At 34.2% G+C, this 18683-nt stretch overlaps 1 protein-coding gene across 3 annotated transcripts in view; it reads right to left on the bottom strand.

Moving 5' to 3' along the window:
• LOC149411655 (ABC transporter G family member 20) overlaps window positions 1-18683 on the bottom strand; it is a 177762-nt gene that overhangs the window by 63202 nt on the left and 95877 nt on the right. For all 3 annotated transcript variants that reach the window (XM_089646950.1, XM_089646951.1, XM_089646952.1), the window contains one exon: window positions 8928-9190. In XM_089646950.1, the coding sequence (XP_089503076.1) occupies window positions 8928-9190 (263 nt within the window). The remainder of the gene's footprint in view (window positions 1-8927; window positions 9191-18683) is intronic.

The following is an 18683-nucleotide window of genomic DNA, read 5'->3' as shown; positions in this document are numbered from 1 at the left end:
AGTTATAAATCTAACATTTCGACGGGAGCAATTTACAATAAATAAAGTAGAAGAAATATATTTTTCACATATTTATTTTGATGTCATGTTTTACGTACAAAAATAAAAAGATAGGTTAAGTAGAACAAACAACAAGAGAAAAAAAAAGAAACAAATAAATATAATATACATATAGGAAAAAATCCTAGGTGAGAATTTACACAAAGGTTCTCATACATGGGAAAAAATTAAATATGGATAATTACAAATATAGAGAAAATAAAATGAGAAAATAGACCAGATTTTTTTTTTCATTTTTAAATGTACTTAAAAATATTCTTGAAATGAATTGAATCTTGAAATATACTTGCGAAATTTTTCATTATTTTATGCATATCTGCAATAGTGTGTAGGCAATATAATTCAGAGATTTCATACCATATTTTACAAGTTACTATGATAACTCCTCAAAATGACAATTCAACACACATTTAAACGGTGATATAAAGTGATTAAAAGTGAAGAAACTAAAACTAGGTTAAACATATTATATATATATATTTTTTTACATCACTTTTTTTCTTGATTTTAAAGTGGTTTGATTTTAGTGTGGGTTGATTGTTGGGTAATTTGTAGGGTGGTGGTAATGATTTCATATTTGTAAAGGATTGTGATTGGAAGAATACCGGAAACTGAATAGATGTTCATGACATGAGTGAAAATTTGAGAGCTTGACTTCGTACTGCCTGCAGATCAGTTCGATTCGGAATTGTAATGTTATCACCGAATACAATCACGTATATTAGTTGTGGTCTTGTCTTATGTATGGGTAAGTTGATATATTTGTGATACAAATATTATTTTTTTAGTTTATCATTTGGTGTTAGCGTTCTCCTTCGGCGAATATGATTATGAATTCATTCCATTTGTTTACTTGACTGTAGAATGCAGAATATTGCAAATTATCGCAATTAGTTGAGTAAACAGAATTCTTTTTATTCTTATATGATATAAGTACGATTGCATTATTTATGCATATTAAATTAAGCTTTTGTATTCGAAGGAATATTTCCACAGCCTATTATGAAATAACACAGCCTGTTCTTATAACGAATGGCTTATTATGGTAGTGTCTATTGAAGATTTGTGTTTATTTGATGATTGCACATACTTTATTCAAAAACCTTCTCAAAAGCATTAAAAATATCTAATATTTTTATGCATTTCTTATAAAGGTACCCATGGTACTTTGATGCACTCGTTAAGAGTATAACCAAGCTATTTGACAACGGAATAAATATGACAGCGCCCTAAGATGACAACACCGATGGGTATTGCCTGCGGATAGACATTCCTAAACGTCAAACGGCTACGTATATACGAATAAATTGACAATGTCAATTTGTAAAACTCTTCCTTTAAAATATACTGTCTGTCAATTTGGTATTGAACCGTAACTCGTGATATTCTTATAGAAGAACGTGCGTGCAAGACGTCTTTCAATTCTTCGATCTTCTTGTCTGCTTCAGTTAAGATACAAATTTTGCACAACGAATGACATTTTTTACAAAAAAGTTGCGCATTCTCAGTGACGGCCAAAAGGCCGCGCTTAACTCTTGACAGGCCAATATGCCAAACAAAATGTCTGTAACCAAGTGAGTCTTCCGACGACCCCATGCATGTTTCTGTCTTATGAGTTTTTAAACTATAGAAATCCCAATTATTCAGTGAATTATTAATGGTAACTTATGTATTTGCGCAGAAATTCGTAAAATACTAAAATGAAATGTCAAGTATTTAAGCTAATATAAGGAGGATAGTAATTTTGGGTACTACCTACTCCCGCACTTGGCTGCGGGATAGTTAATTAGGCAGATTTTGTCTATCTACCGGCTGTTGAAACATTTTATATCAATTTATGACCACGATTGTTCGCACATTTTTCCTAATGCTGCACAATAATGAATAACCATAGATGATGGATTTAGTCAACACTGTTTAGATAAAGGGTTTTTTCGATCGATTGTGCTAGAGCCCCTGGGAATAAAGGAGTGTAATATAGTAATATATATTAGGGATACTATAGTCCCATTGGCTCTGGACTGATGGGTCTCTTGCGCGGTACCCAGATGAAAATTATTGAAAAAAAAATTCTAATTTTTCTTATTATGATTAGTGACTCTTCAATAATATGACGACTGTCTCCGTGGAAGGCCCTCAACTAATAACCCTGAGGTCACTGGTTCAAATCCCGGCATGCGCATGTTAATTTTATTTAATTAATTTGTGTTTCACATTTAATTCATTTGCAATAATATAAATTAGTCCCCAGAGTGGGAAGGTACTCTCAGTCTCGCCCTGATAAAAGACTACCATTAAAAATTTAAAAATTGCTTGAAAAGGCTTAAGCCGTGTTTGGTAACTATATGTGAATAGCTAGGAACTTTCACACCTTCCTCTTACCCACATCATAAAAAAATCACAATAAATTTACATTGGTTCAGGAGATGAAATGTAGAATATTGTAGACGTCGATATTGAATGTACCCAGTACTGACACAGGAATTTTTATTCTATTTCTGTCCTAGCTGCTCTTTAAATTCGAATATTTTATAATCGAAGGCTTTGCATACTAATGTAACTTTGCCGATAAAAATCGAAAGAGGATACAATTTTTGCTATGCTATTTTTGCTGTGAATAAAATATATCGCTAAATAAATTTTGCAGATACATGCGTCCAAAAAATTATGTTTCTTAGATCTTCCATAAATACTTTAATTTTATTTTCAATTTTCCAATCAATTTTTCAAGAGATGTAAGTATCTACGTAATATTAAAAAAATCATGCCTATAAAATATAATACCTAAGTTAAAGTAAGTATGCAAATGGGAAACCACAAAGGCATTGCCTTTGTGTTGGTAATGTAACCAGAAATTATCATTTTAAAGGATCAATTTCAACTTTTTAAAGTTATAAAATACTAATTATAATTTACTTATAAGTATAGTTAAAGCAAGCAAGGTTTAAATACAAAATTCCATGGAGTTATAAATACATAGAAGTCATGATTCAATGATGAAAGTTTTTTGAATAAAATAAAATACTGTATATAAATGTATACATCATGTATGTTTCTTAAATCTTCCATAGATACTTTCATTTTATTTTCATTTTCTCCAATCATTTTTACAAGAGATATAAGTATCTACGTAATATTATAAAAATTACATGAAGTTATAACTACATAGAAGTAGTGATTCAATGATGAATTTTTTTTTGTACAAAACAAAATACTGTGTATAAATGTACATCATGTATATTTATACATCAACAAGCATAGAATTAAGAAGAAAACTAGAAGGGCCTTCCGTATGAATTTGAGTGGTTAAAAATGTGTCACTGACTTAGTACCTTCTGGTACTTGACCATTTATCACGCGATCTATCTTAAATCGCCATCCCATTTAAATTTCGTAATCTGTTTTGTATGGAATGCAACTTAGAGCAATAGTTTTTTTTTATATTAACATCAATAAATTTGACAAATTTCAATTTTTCGTGATTTTCTCAATTATCATATTAGGCTCATGCCCGTATTACGGTAGTCGTACACGATTTATATTATATACAAGAACTAAGAAAATAATATTTCATCGAAATGCTAAAAAGTAAGATTAAAATGCTTTTAAATTATATCAATTATTTCACAGAAGACACAAATTATACCAATAATTTCACATAAGACACAAATTATACCAATTATTTCATAGAAGACACAAATTATACCAATTATTTCACAGAAGACACAAATTTTGTCCCATTTCAAATATCCAATATTGTATACGGATACTAAAAGCGATGTGTTTCAATATTTATTCAGCCATAAAAAATATGCCATTAGCCATAATAATGAATTAAAAAATTCTTTTGTGAATTTTTTTACATGTTTTAGAAATACGCAATACATCATCGCTTTACAGGATATAAAAGTGGTAGGTAAATCAAGAATCGAAGAATATAAATGTGTTAATTTTCATAGCAAATAAATTATTACATGAGGATTTTTTTCATCACATATCTATTAATTGAGGACACAAAAAGTTCTGTTTTAAAAAATGAGCAGACAATAAATGATGTAGATATGTTTGAACGTCGGTGTTTTTTAAATTTCAAGAGAAGTGAAATGATTATTCATGTTGGCTATTGAAATGACACGTGGAAATAATATTTGTTTTCTCAGATTCATTTGTATCTACTACAATTAGGAAGAAAATAAAATTGTATCCTTGTCGGATATTGAACGTAATTAAGTTGAGTTTGCACGTCAAAGCGCGTGATTCTTGAATCTTTACGGAAAATAATACACATAATACCATCGATAGGGAAAACTATTACAGTAGAACTACGTAAGTAATATTCGAAATTTTTTAAAATAAATCTTTCAGTAGAAAACTAACGAAAATATAAAAAAATACGTTTTGTAATGTTAAAAAAAAACACGACGTCCTGTGTAGAAGAGTGGTTATCTGATTGACTATGAGTTCAGAGATTATGAGTTATAAACCTAGAGAGAGAGCATAGTAAAATAAAATAAAATAAATATTTTATGTAGATAGTTATGTTTTTTACATTTTTAAATAGCTTTTGCTGCACTTGGTGATCAGTCTGGTAAGCCAAGTTCATCGCCACCGTCACCTTTTTTATATATTTCTTTTCTCCACTTCTTTAAGTCACTTAATATTCCCCAATTCTAACAATGTAATAGTTTCACTGGGTTCGGGTAGTTGGCATTTAAAATGCAGTATTTTTAAAATAGTAACACGGGTAAGTTTTTAAAACAATAACAATCATCGTTGAAATAATTTTATTACGTGATACTTTTGACTTGTCTATAAATTGTAAGTGCAAATTACTAAGCGATGGATGGTAGACTGAATTGCACTAAGTACACTTGAAAATTAAAATTTACATGGATTTTGTCTTATCGATCAGGTGTCTACCATCTACTAGACGGTTACGAACAAAGACTTACATATTTCAAATTAGAGAGTCTAGTTAAAAGATGAAACATAAATGACCTCTTAATGCTTTACAAAATTGTGAATAATCAAGTAGATAGTAACATAGTCCATCTCATCAAGTTAAACGCCAGGCCCAAATTCACTAGAAACCTTAACATATTTTGGACCGAAATTTTTGCCAATAATACTGAATATTTATTCCTATGTCTAGAATGTCTCGATCATACAACAATATTTCTAAAACACATGCCTGCTTAGATATTTTCGTAAATAATATAACTTGTTTCAAGAGATATCTCCACGATTTCTGTACCTAAAAAAATAATAAACAAATATTGGTTGTTGATTTTTGATGGTTTTGATATTTTCTATTAAAGCATATTTTTAAAATTATTATATCTTGTAATTTTAAGCTTTGTGTAAAAAACACTGATATTTTTTTTCCTTCAGTGAATGTGCAAATGTGATTGCTGCAGACACATTAGTCTAGGGACATTTATATTTGTTTGTAAATTTATTTTATACTAACCACAAAAATGTACTTGAAATGTCCTGTTTGTGTCTCAAATAAAATAAAAAATTAAATTCTATACATATCACATCGCATTATGCTCCTATATGGGTTTATTTTAAAAAGGATTCCTTTTCAACAAAAAACTGAATAACATTAATAACAAACTTTGATGCATCCATCGTAATAGCTTTACAAGCTTACTAATTTAAAATTAAAAAATATTAAGTACCAAAAAATATTTGATTATATTAGCGAACTCTCATTAAAACCAGAGCCTCTGGCAGTCGGTACGTCGGTAATTAACTAGCTATGAAACCTTTTTTTCGTTGGGGTAGGCAGAAAGGATGAACACATATCTATCTTGCCATACACACCTCAACTCTTATATATTTTTTTAAAGCGGAGACGGGTTACACGTAGTTCCCGTGAGCACTTAGGCCATAGGCCCATTGTGCTCTATCTTCCATTTTACCTCATTCCTTTAACAACAACCCAGTCCTTCATCTCAGTCTCTTCATCCTCTTCACATTTCCTGCATCTATTGGTGTTTTCTACTCCCAACATCTGCATGTGTCTCCTGAGATGGCAGTATCCCGTTAGTAGTCCTACCAGTTCCATCAGCATGTTTCTGTCCATATCGAGTAGTTTCTTGGTTCGTCTAGGGCAGAGGTTCCCAAACTTTTTTGCCCCTTTAGACCACTTGCCAATTTTTTTTTCCGTAGACCCCCTACCTGCCGAATATTGAATTTTCCTAAAACTATTAACGTCCCATGTGATAATAGTTTATTTTTTCGTAAAAAGATTCCCTTCCCTTGCCTGCCCAACAACCGGGTGGCGGTATAGTTCCTCTGTCTTTGCATTGTGCAGACAGGGGCACCCTTGTGAGGTATTACATCAAATTAAAATGAAGCAGGATAAGCAACGGGAATTTCTTTCTGTAGCTAGCCCTACAGAACTGCCCCATAAGTTCTTTGTCAGTGCTTATTCCGATCATTTCTTCTTGTCACATGATTTCCGATTCTTCGACGTTCCATTTCCATTGTCAAAATGTCCTCAAACTTAGTTTTTAAATCTGTGTGAAGTACATTTAAATGTTGATAAACGTTACCCTGAACGTTTTTCAAAAACAAGTTGGGGATCTGGGAAAATTCGCGGCTTCTGATGTGCAATGTTTTGATTCAATATATTAATTATGACGAGAAAAGGAACTTATATCTCTGTTTATATACCTCAATAAACAACTTTACGAAATATAAAAATACAAATATCAAATAAGTAATTTCTCAGTCTATTATTAGTATTACACAAACTGTGTTATTTGTGTTAGGTGTATTGTGTCATTTACGGAACTCCTAAATGTTGGCTTGAGGTAAATGGGGGTCGGCTCGTATGTACCCCCATTTGAATCTTATGGACCCCTAAATTTTTTTCTCGCTGACATGGACCCCCAGAAAGCCGATATCGACCCCTGGGGGTCCATATAGACCACTTTGGGAACCTCTGGTCTAGGGTCTGGTCCTATCTCATTCCAGGTGCCCTCTCCCATTCTTTGCGGTGCTGGGATTTGACCCACCTATCAATATTTAATTTTGTGTGGCAAGCTGCCACTCCCACGGCCGGCTCGGATCCTACAAGTGGTGCTTTCGCCCCTTTCCTTGCTAGTACGTCAGCCCGCTCGTTGTCCTCAATACCTCTATGTCCTGGCCTCGAATCATATACTATTATAAAAAAATCTTCTCTTACGTTGTTTTCTGTTATCTCGAATAAGTAAATGATCTCAGTCAATACATATTTGATTAGCTTCAGGTCATGTATTTATCATTGTATTTTTGTTTATTATTATCAACTTTTCCGTCAATCCACTCTCTACTTCATTGAACGTATTTATCTCACATCAAAATAATTTGGTAAGTTTAATTAATTATCGCCTACCCCGGGAGCTAAACGGCGCTAGTAAAAAACTTAAGAGCGCTGTTAGATGTTAGCTATTTTAGCGATTCTTAAACGAAAATTTGAAACAGAAAAAGATACGGTCGCATCTAGGACTATATAAAGTCGCAAATAAATTCAATAGATGTCGCACATAAAAATAAAAATAATATATATATTTATCTAAGACACTGTCTAGATTCCATTTAGTTCGAGTTGATTCTTGCGATCATACATAGATATGTCAGTTAATAAAAATGTGCGGTGAGAGAAATGAAGGCAATGTCGATAGTTCTTGTTCGAAGTATGATCCAGTTAAATATTACCAAAGGAGATAGAGTCCCATTAGCTCAGTTGGTAGAGCGGTGCCCCGGCAAGGCAAGGATCCTGGGTTCGAGTCCTAGATGTGACCGTATCTTTTTTTGATTTTCCTGTTTCAAATATTCGTTTAGGGATTGATAATATTGTCTTCAATAATAAAATATTACAATTTGAGGTTTTACGAATATAAAAACAAATGCCATTATTACGAAGGTTATGCAATGTTTTAAAACAATGAACTTAACTAACATCATAATTAATTTTCCCAGCACCAAATATGGTGCATATACATGAGAAACGAATGTATTGTGATATTTATGACAGGAAATCTACCAAAATCTCTATGAATTTATGTAATGTTGAAGGTGTGAACCTTTTCATTGTATTATTGATTTATTTATTGATAAACACCCTTTTTCGTGGCTTTTACATATAAATATTAGTAAAAATACATTATTTATCGTACATAACTGAAGTGCTTCATTAACAACATTTTATATTTGTTTAAAGATAAATTGAAGATATCCACTGACTTGGTATAATTGTTTTCCTCCATTAGTGTTCTGGGCAAAGAGAAATACATATGGTAGATAGTCCCAGAATTTCCGTACTGATCCTGATCCTGACTTCTAGTATAACGTAGTGGAATCCAGTAGTTTATCAATTCTAGCAATACCGGACTATCAACTAAATGATTTATAATTTTATATAGAAATACCAAGTCAGTGAAAATTGTTCTGTCTGACAATTTGAGCATATTCATATAATTTAACAGAGTGTTGTACTTCAACATAATTGCTGGATTACCAATTTAAAAATTTATAAAATGTAAGAATTTATTTGTGTATTCTTTAAACAGATTGTACATGTATATTATAATGTGGGTTCCAGACATATCATCTAACCTTTGACCTGAAATATCTTAGAGGATGGACAATCTTGTGAATCCGAATTTTTCTCTCGTTTTTCCAGAAACGCAAATAGTTTTAGGTGTTCCTATCCCAAATTTTTGAATGTGGATTGATAATAATACGGATGTCTTTTTGTCATATTATTTGCCAAATTAATACCCCGTATGCTAAAGTTCTATGTAATTCTATAGATTTTATAAATATATAAATTTAAATAATAAATTTTAAATAAATAATTTCAAAAATGTTACCTGTCTCTCAAGACCGGATCTAAGCCAACAGTCGGTTCATCAAGGATCAGCAATTCGGGTTCATGCACCAGCGCCGCCGCGAAGGAAACCCTTCTCTGCTGACCTCCGCTCAGATTCTTTAGCAATCGTCCTTCCGGAGGCAGGTCGAGCAGGACGCTGAGGGAGTGGAAACGCTCCAGGATTCTGGAGTCAGGCATGCCGTAGATGCGGCCGAAGAAGAATATTGCGTCCCTCACGCTGAATTCGCCTACCAGGGCTACTTCCTGGAAATAAAATAATTCATGTGAATTACAGATAAGTAAATTAGATTTTTATTGATAACTAGCTAAAGTGTACCCGGCGCACAGAGTCGTATTTGCACGATCTACGCGGCCAAAAGTCCCAATCTCAAAATAACAATACTATTCATAAAAACCGGTTCCCCGAACAAAGGACTAACCCGTGAACAGAACCCGTCCCTGTTCTACCTTGTATTGCGCCCCGCGCACCCGTGGTGTCAGCCGGAATTGAACCATTTCACCTAGTGCACGTATCTGTTCTCGGCGACGCGCTTTATTATACGAACTTCCCAAGTTATTTTTTATGTTAACAAGTTATTGTTACAAATTGAAAGTGATGGATTCTAATGAAGAAGGTAAGAAACTTACAAATTACATTATAAAAATCATGGTAAACTACAAAACAAGATTATTATTTCAACTTATAAAAAATGTCTTTTTCGTACCCTGATTTCCTTCAATATTTTTCTTTACTAGTGTTTTTGTTCATGTATAGGGGTAGATCGGGCTATGGTTATTATTACAGGTTGTTATTTGATCCTTTTCCTTATAACTAGTATGAAAATCGTGTCCGGAAACTTCCGGATAAATATAGTTTTGAGGCGTTAGAGATATGTAGCGAAATTTCGTATAAAATTGGAAATGTTTGTTAGTGTCTTTTAACTTAATGTATGTTTGTTTTAGGTTCAGAGGGTGCATCAGGAGTAAAGATTGTGACTCGACAATACTTATTCGACCGCATGAAGAAGGAAAATTTGCCTAGTTTAGATGCAAATCTAAACTATCTAAAAGATCAACTTTTGTCATGTGAAAATTATAATGAAGACCAAATTATTAAATTGAAACGTGGTTTTGCCTTTTTAAAATCAGAACTGAAACAAAAGTTGGTCAAAGCTCATTATAAAGAAGCTAATTTTCTAAAATACAACCAATCTTCGCTAGAATGTACTTTTGAAATACCTGTAGTTGAGACACAAAAACGGCCAGGTCGGCCATCCAAGTCGTTCGAAGACTTAAGTGAGAGGAGCATTTAGCCTATAAACTCCAAGTTCAAAAATACAGGGAAAGGAAATCGAAGGAGGAGAAAGACCTAGAAGAGCAAACCAAGAAAGAGATACAAAGAAGGTTTCGCAATGAAACAGGGCTAATAATAGATATGCCTAAGTCCAATTTCGGCAATTCCAATGATGGCAATACCAGCAGAAGGTTCTTTGAGGACCCCAAATTAGCTGCGAAAATAACTGGCATCAGCTATGAGCTAATTTACAGACTAAAAGTCATATTGCAAGCAATTTCAATCGGATTCAAAATTGATCCCGTAAAGTATGAAAAATATGCTTCAGAAACTGCTCGCGTTTATGTGGACCTATATGATTGGCACCCTATGACGCCAACAATGCACAAGCTTTTAGTCCATGGCGCAGTCATCATCGAAAAGGCATTATTACCAATCGGACAGCTTTCCGAGGAAGCAGCTGAAGATCGCAACAAACATTTTAGATGTTACCGCCAAGATTATGCGAGGAAATTTTCAAGGGAAAGCTGTAATCAGGATATTTTTAATCGCCTTCTACTTACTTCTGATCCTATGCTAAGTAGCATTTGACGGCCGGCATAGTCCAGTGGTAACGCATTGGACTGCCATTCCGAAGGTCGCGGGTTCGAACCCGGCGTGCGCAAATAAATTTTATTTGATTAATTTGTGTTATTTCACAATTAATCAATTAAAATAATATATAGTATATTTGCGGCACGTTCCAGAGTGGAAGATACTACCAGTATCGCCCTGGTGTAAGACCACCATTCAGAATTGAAACGTTGCTCCAAATGGCTTTAGCCGTGTTTAGTGACTAGATCTGAATAGCCAGGTACTTCCCCACCTTCCTCTTTCCCTTCCCCACTTACCTTCAGCCTCACAACATCCCCCAATTGGGGATGCCACAGTCTCACTGGCTCCAGACGGGAGCAGTTGGGACTCTTGTGAGGTATTCACTATAAAAAAAAAAAAAAAAAGCATGCGGACTGTAAAAAAAGGAAATCTGGAACATTTTTACCTGAAACTTTGGCCATGTTTGCACCTGCAGACCCCAATATATCAGAAAGTTCATCGGAGAGTGATGAAGAATGCCAATAAACTAGCATTTTTATTGTTATTTCCCTTTGTACAGACCGAAAATTGTACTTTTTTGATTTTTTGTAAATATATAAAGTATATAATCTTGAATATATATATAATTATTGTGAAAAATTGTTTTTTAATTTATTTACATTGTTTAGATACCAATTCAGTATAAACATAGTTTTGGCCGCGTAGATCGTACAAATACGATTCTGTGCGGCGTTACTGGTTTTTTTTTTTTTTTTTTTTTTTTTTTAATTTTTTTATTATCAATATAAAGTTTTTTTACAGGTTTTTTTTTCGATGTCTGTCTCACTAGGATAAACCTGTGTCGAGACAGACGTATTTGATACATGAATTAATGTTTACATATTTTTTGATACATAAAATATTTCATTACATTAAATGACATTGTGAAAAAGATACAAAATAATAAATGATAAATTTGTTAATCAGCATCTAGTTGGAGTACATACTTATGTTGGGATTTTTATAAAATTTTTGATCGTGGATCTGTCTTGGCTGATGATCCAAGCCTTGATGTCTGTTTTATATTTAAAAAAAAATCGTTCAGTCTAATGGCTAGTGGGAGAGCATTATATAGCCTTGTTGCAAAATATCTAAAATTTCTCTGGCCAAAAATTGTTTTAGCGAAAGGGATTTGTAAGAAATTATGTCCTTTGGTTCTAGTATCACGAGCAGTTTGGATATTGTCAAAAGTAGTTTTGTGTTTGAAGAGGTATGTTAGTATGTTTTTGGCATAAAGTTGCCTAATGTCCATAACACAGATTTTCCTAAAGATTTCATCCGAACTGCTTGTGATTGGTAGTTGAGGATAATCTTTATTATAAGTTTCTGAGCTTTAGATATTGGTTATATTTAGGAGATAAACATACACCACTGTACACTTTTCTGTAGACATTTTGAAGATTTACAATTCCGTAATAAATTATTTTGATGTTATCATAAGGTTTAGCCAGCGTTAGCAATGAAGTGCTCAAAAAAATATTTTTACGACTTGATTATAAAACATCGATTTTTTTCTACTTTTTATAAATACAATATGCTTGTATTATATATGTAAACCTTCCAAAAGAAATTTTCTAAGTGATTGAAAATTTTTTATTAAAATCCATTGCGTAGTTTAGAAGAAATAAGCGCACAAACTAAACACAGATGCGGATGGCGACTTTATTTTATACTACAGGGTTTTCCAATAAGAGGTGTTATTTTGAATAGCTCGCTATTTCGGTAGATGTTACTTTAATGCTTTCATTTTTTGACATTTGACAAGTAGAAACTACGTCATTAATAAAAATGAAAAGATAAACGCTTCAACAACGCATTAAAATTATTAAAATTCGCTTGAGTGAATGAAATGCAAATCATCTTGAGTGATGAGGCCCATTTCCACCTTGGTGGCTTCGTCAACAAGTAAATTGTCGCATCTAAGGCTCGGAAAACCCAAGAATTATTGTTAAAAAGCCTCTCTATCCTCAACGTGTGACAGTTTGGTGCGGTTTATGGTCCGGCGGAGTCATTGGACTTAACTTTTTCGAAAATGAGGCTGGAGCAACAGTTACGGTGAATTGATTGCGCTATTGAGAGATGATTAATGATTTTTTACCGCCGTAATCGCATGGTATTGATTTGGACAACGTTTACTTTCAACAAGACGGCGCTACGTGCCACACAAGCAACTAAATCATTGATCTTTCACGATTGAATATCAAAATAAAACCTCTTATTGGAAAACCCTGTATTCAGAAATATTTAGATATTTAGAGATATTAAGCTCAAAATTCACGTGACATAAAATTATTGTTCTTAAGATTTATGTACTACATATAACTCATTATATATATGAGGGCTGATGTAACTCTGGGCTGTCTCAAAAACTTTTTAAATAAAAACTCCCTGGGACTACTTAGGACTTTTATTTAGTGATAGATTACAACGAGTTAGGATGGCTTCTGTGATGAACTTGCCCTGGGATAATTTTTTTCCGTTTATTGTAGGAATTAATTAATTCTGGTTTCTCCAATCAAATCGTGGTTGGAGGTGACATCTAGTTAAAAATGGTGAGAACTAGAGGGAAAAGGGGCGTGTCGTTTTTTTTTATCTACGCCAAAAGTTAAGATGCGACCAATCAAAGAAGCCTAGCCTAAGCCTTATTGATTTATTATGGTGAGAAAGAATTTTTCAGTTGATCTCACGAAATAGGGATTTACCAGATGTTGGATAGCTGTTTTAAAAGCAAGTGCTTAGATTTATGATGGTAGAGAAAAAAACTTGGAACATGCCCTGCGTTTAGCAGAGACCTCCGGGATGGTGTTTTGAATTCTCAGATTTAGTTCAGTGCAGTAGTAGCGAATTTGCCAGGTGGGGGCGGGTAGAAAAAAAAACCCTAACAAGATCAATAAGAAACAATTCAACTCCGTTAAGCAATGCTACTAGGTGCCTTCCTTAGTAGGAAATACGCCGTTAAATATAGTTACGTAATTTTTCTAAGGATTTAGACGAATTATAATTGTGACTGGCGAGGTAAATCACATTTTATCAGGACGAGTTTGGAAGTTGCCTAATTAAATTAAAATCCTGCAAGAAGATTTAAAAATAAAACTATTACATCATAATTATTTACTACATCCTAGACCGTGTTGATAATTGTGAGCCGAGCTAAAATGCTGGTGGGCCGACACGCCACTGGACTGAGGGGAGTCGGGTTTCATTATTTTGCAAAGAATTGGACAGTTTACTTGAGAAGTAACAAGTTATTGGTTTTGAAACGATTTAAATTAATGTGACGGATTCTAGTGCTTATAATCTATGTGTGGTCTTTTTAGTGCAATTCTGTTCTTGAACACACGAAAAGTTTCAGATTTCGAAGAACATAAATTAGATTTCGCCATTTGGAGAAGGTGGAGTTGATTTGGGGGTGGGGGGAGCGCGAGAGTTGGACGGGAGTCTAGATTGGGGAGAACTAAGAGACGGTCGAGATAGTCAGCGTGGAAGAGCGGGGGAAGATAGTCGAGGGTGAAAGAGCGGTTCAGGGAGTCAGGTTTTGAAAGCGTTTGGGAGACGGTCAAGCATAGCCAGCATCGGTCAACGTTGTAATATAGTCAAGGCGATTAAAAGCTACGAGGCGCGCCAACAAAGAATTTATCGTCGGGACACGAACACGGCTAAAATCATTTAGTGTAGGAAGTGTGATTTTTCTAACAGCATGGGTATTTTACTGCATGTGACTGTGTTTGTTTCTTATAATTATTTGGATTGCACTAAGATGAAGTTTCATTATAATCTAATTATCAACCCTCATTTCTTAGAGAAATAGATTCGCTCCAATACGGGTAAACAAAATAATTCAATTGTATTTTGAAGTAAGGGTATTTAACTTGAATACTATAGGTAATTATGTTAAAATCTTCAACAGAAGAATTTTAAGTCCGGACCCTTTTACAAAAGGTAGCCATAAATCACATTGTGAAGAAGCCGACCGGGTCTTAGCCATTACAAAAAGGACGAAGAGCGGTTACTCTAAAAACGCTTTAGATTATTCAACAATAGGCATTATTTATGAGTTAGACTATTTTTCGCAATTTAACATGATTTAAAATAATTCTCCAGTAGTTATATTTAGCGTAAAAAATTTATAAAATATAAACCATTGTACTTATGCGATGTTTTTATAATCCGGCGAACGGTTATTAGTCGAAAAAATCAGATACCTATAGGCGGAATAGTAACGGATAGAATGGTTAATTATATGCTTCAATACCTGTTATTTAACAATAAGTTATCGTATTCTCCTTGGACATCCAATATATTTGGTATTATCAAAGTTATTCGCGGAATTAACACAGCGGATAGAAGGTAGCCGCCGAGAGAACACATCTGTCTAGCTTCTTTATTCTATCAAGTGAGATTTTCATTCACATAAGTTTGGTTTGGGACGAAGTGTACGAATTTTCCGTAGGCTGTCCTATCTTATCAAAGCGACAAAAGCGAAGGAATCGAAATTGGTAATTGGCTTGCCTAATAGGAACTTTTTGTATTAGCAAAGTCGATAACCCTGAATACCGAGGTAGCGCCTATTACAGTAGAACAGCGCCGGCCTTTCCCGTGCTCTTGGTGTGGTTGAGTTATTCCCGTAAAAGCATCGGTTTCTGTCGAAGGTGTTGGAGGACCAGCCTAAGACTGTTACCCTGGATAGACCCCTGTTTCGAGTATTTTCAGCTGGTGAGAGGACGCTTTCACGGAGTTCCAATCAAAGGGAACGAAGATTGCTAATGGACTTTCCTACTTGAGTTAGCTTGGTAGACGAAGGAACAAAGCGGATAATGGCTATGCTATTCTTTTCTGACGTATGGAGAGGATTTTCTCGCTGACAAAACGAAGGGATCGTGACGAATATGAAGTTGTTTCGGCGATTTCTGACGTACTTCCTGACAAATTCAATAAATACTTACCCCACTATAGGAGGAGAAGTCATCCAGAATTAGGTTGGGAATTGACTCTGACTGAAACCGTTTGAGGTGACGGAGATCGGATGGTTTCAGATTCACGACGTGATGATTCTTGTATCCTTGATCCTTAGCGCCAGAAGTCGAGGATATCATTCTATACCATTCTTTGATATTTGAAGCGAACGGAGGGTAACAAACGATAGAGCAAATGACCATGACTTTAAAGTGGGGTAAGATCTCCCGTCCCGGAAACATTCGTTATGTCGGATGGATGCCCTCATCCAAATTAAATATTGACATGACTATTTTGAGTGTGGACGAAAGACTTGAAGTATGTTCTGTATTGCACATATGATAAACATGTGTCATTACCTCTACTGGAACGAGAAGCTGTATAGACTGGAGCCAGGAGCTATTTGGAGTAACGTGACTGCAGAGGCGAAGGCGAACAAACTGGAGCTGGATCTAACTTATTCTTACTAGCGCAAACCAGAGAGGTGTTCACGGGACTCCCGAACTCCTGACGTTACTGATGCAAACCACTTCAGTATATGTTTATGTCTGAGGTTAGTAGAGTGGACTCCTAACTTTCGGCATGCTGGCGAAGCTTAACTCATCATCGATTTGGGGGAGGTTGACGCGACCTAAACCACGCGCTACCCACGTGACCCAAATGGTTCTTGACATCGGGCTATCATGCCACCGGACCGGAGCAGCTCCTTGTACCTAACGGTATAAGATGAATCTTCATCAATCATCATCATTATCAACATCATCATTTACCAACAAGAACCCACATATCAGAATTCAAAGGAATCCTACCTTCATCACCCTCCGGCAGGAGGCAAAACATGTCATTATTTCATCTGTCGCTGAGCAATATTCAATTAATTTCTGGAGGTGTTGGGATTGGACCATCAATTTGGCTGCTCTCGAGCTGGTCACGTTGATGGATGGGATTAGGACGGAGACTAATCGAAAGCAACACATTTTTTGTCTCCAGCTATTCCCAAAAATACCTACTCATAGAAAAAACTAACAACCCATAGCCAAATCATTAACCTAGAATCTTGTGCATCTTGAATTGAATTGTCTATAGAGAATTTCATGTACCTACTTGTATTTAATTGTCCCATTATATTAGCATATCAACGACTGCAGTAACCGGAAACGTTCTGGCGAGCAAACAAGGTAGGAAAAGGTAGTTAAAATCAGGGTAGTCGGTCATTGTCTTATTTTAAAACCATACAGAATGTAACACGCCTCATCTAAAAAGAACCAAAGTTACCACTACCAATTAAAAGGATCCTTCAATGAATTAATCACTGTCGAAACAAAAAATTGACACAACGTGACATATTAATTCGATAAGATTGAAGGGTTGATGTACCGCGAGAAGTTGCAAATCAGACGGGAGAAATCATTAATTTTCACGAAGTGAGAAAATAGAGTCAGCGATTTCTTTTACGCGGGAGAGGAGTAGAGTCGTTTCAGTGACACAACGTGACATATTAATTCAATTTCAATTTAACCCGAAGGGAGAACTTTAAAAACATTACACTTCATTAGCAGGCGGTAGGAATGATTCAGGATCCTGATCTCAAGGTCGCAATCGTATTTATCCAAGTCTCAATTCCTGCATTATCGACAGCTTTATTGTTACCAGTATCATCTATGACTAACGTATTAAACTACTATCTAGGATATCACAGATACTGAAAATATAAGAATTATGTATTTTTTTAGTTTTAGAATATTACATAAATTACTTCACAACTGAAATTATACTCCTTAATATTTTTTTCTCTCATTTTCTTTTCTTTTATTTGTAATCATCCATAATTTATATTTACCTATCTGTGACCGGATAAGCAAATTTCAAATGTAAATTCCTACCTTGGTTTTGTGCATGTTTATTCTAGTATGTTTCTTTTCTTGTTTACTTTTATTGTTTGTTTTACTTAAGAGGAACAGCTACGCGGCCTTTTTCACACAAAAATTTGGATTTGAGGCAGAAATACTTGACCAAAAAGAGTAAAATATTGTTTTAAATTTAAGGGTGTAGCAAATATATGGTGATTTGTGCTGCTTTTTTTCATTTATGTTTTAAATAATAAAAAAACATAGGTCATTAATTAAATCAATCTTCAACAGCCTATCCGAAAATATCAGAACAATCAAAAACGATAAACACATATTAAAAGCGATTAAAGAGAAGTTCAATGTAAATATACCAAAATGATGAAACTATCTTCTTAATTAATTATAAATTATAATATTATTATTTCCTTAAATCATAACTACAAACGTCGTACATAAAATTAAGATTTCAACCCAAAAAACGCATTTCTTACTATGTTTTATTTTTTACAGTTTATATTTAGAAAGAACTTTGGGTAAGATTAGTTTTTTCGAAATTACTCACTAAAAATTTTGAATAACGAAAAATTGAATTATTTGATGGCCTATATATCACAAATAAATAAATTTTTGTCAAGTATTTGGGTCTTATCCAAATTTAAGTTTTGTGAAAAAAGACGAGTAGCCGTATTCATGATTTTGCACTGTAAGTATTGTATGTGAAACTTATAAAATAATTTGTCATCTGTTGGGAAGTAAGAGCTTCACAGATGCACTCATAGAGGGCAGTGCATAGAGCTTGCTTGGAAGTCCGCAAGATGGCAGCTAGTATCCAGTAGTCGCCAGGACCAGTTAGAATGCTCCCAGATAAATTTGGTGTGCTCAGATCTCATTTAGCCAGCTTCTATTTAGGTCGACTATTGAGTCACCATTGTAATACGCGAAGTATTAATAAATCCCTAATTTAACACAAAGAACTTATTATTTAAAATCTCCTTCCACGACGAGTTGGAGAACTGTTAGTGGGAAC

Source organism: Hesperophylax consimilis, chromosome 25, assembly GCF_061612785.1.
Source record: "Hesperophylax consimilis isolate HC1 chromosome 25, BYU_Hcon_1.0, whole genome shotgun sequence".
Taxonomy (NCBI): domain Eukaryota; kingdom Metazoa; phylum Arthropoda; class Insecta; order Trichoptera; family Limnephilidae; genus Hesperophylax; species Hesperophylax consimilis.
Note: the sequence above shows the minus strand (reverse complement) of the source record. Positions and strands in the feature narration are given on the sequence as shown.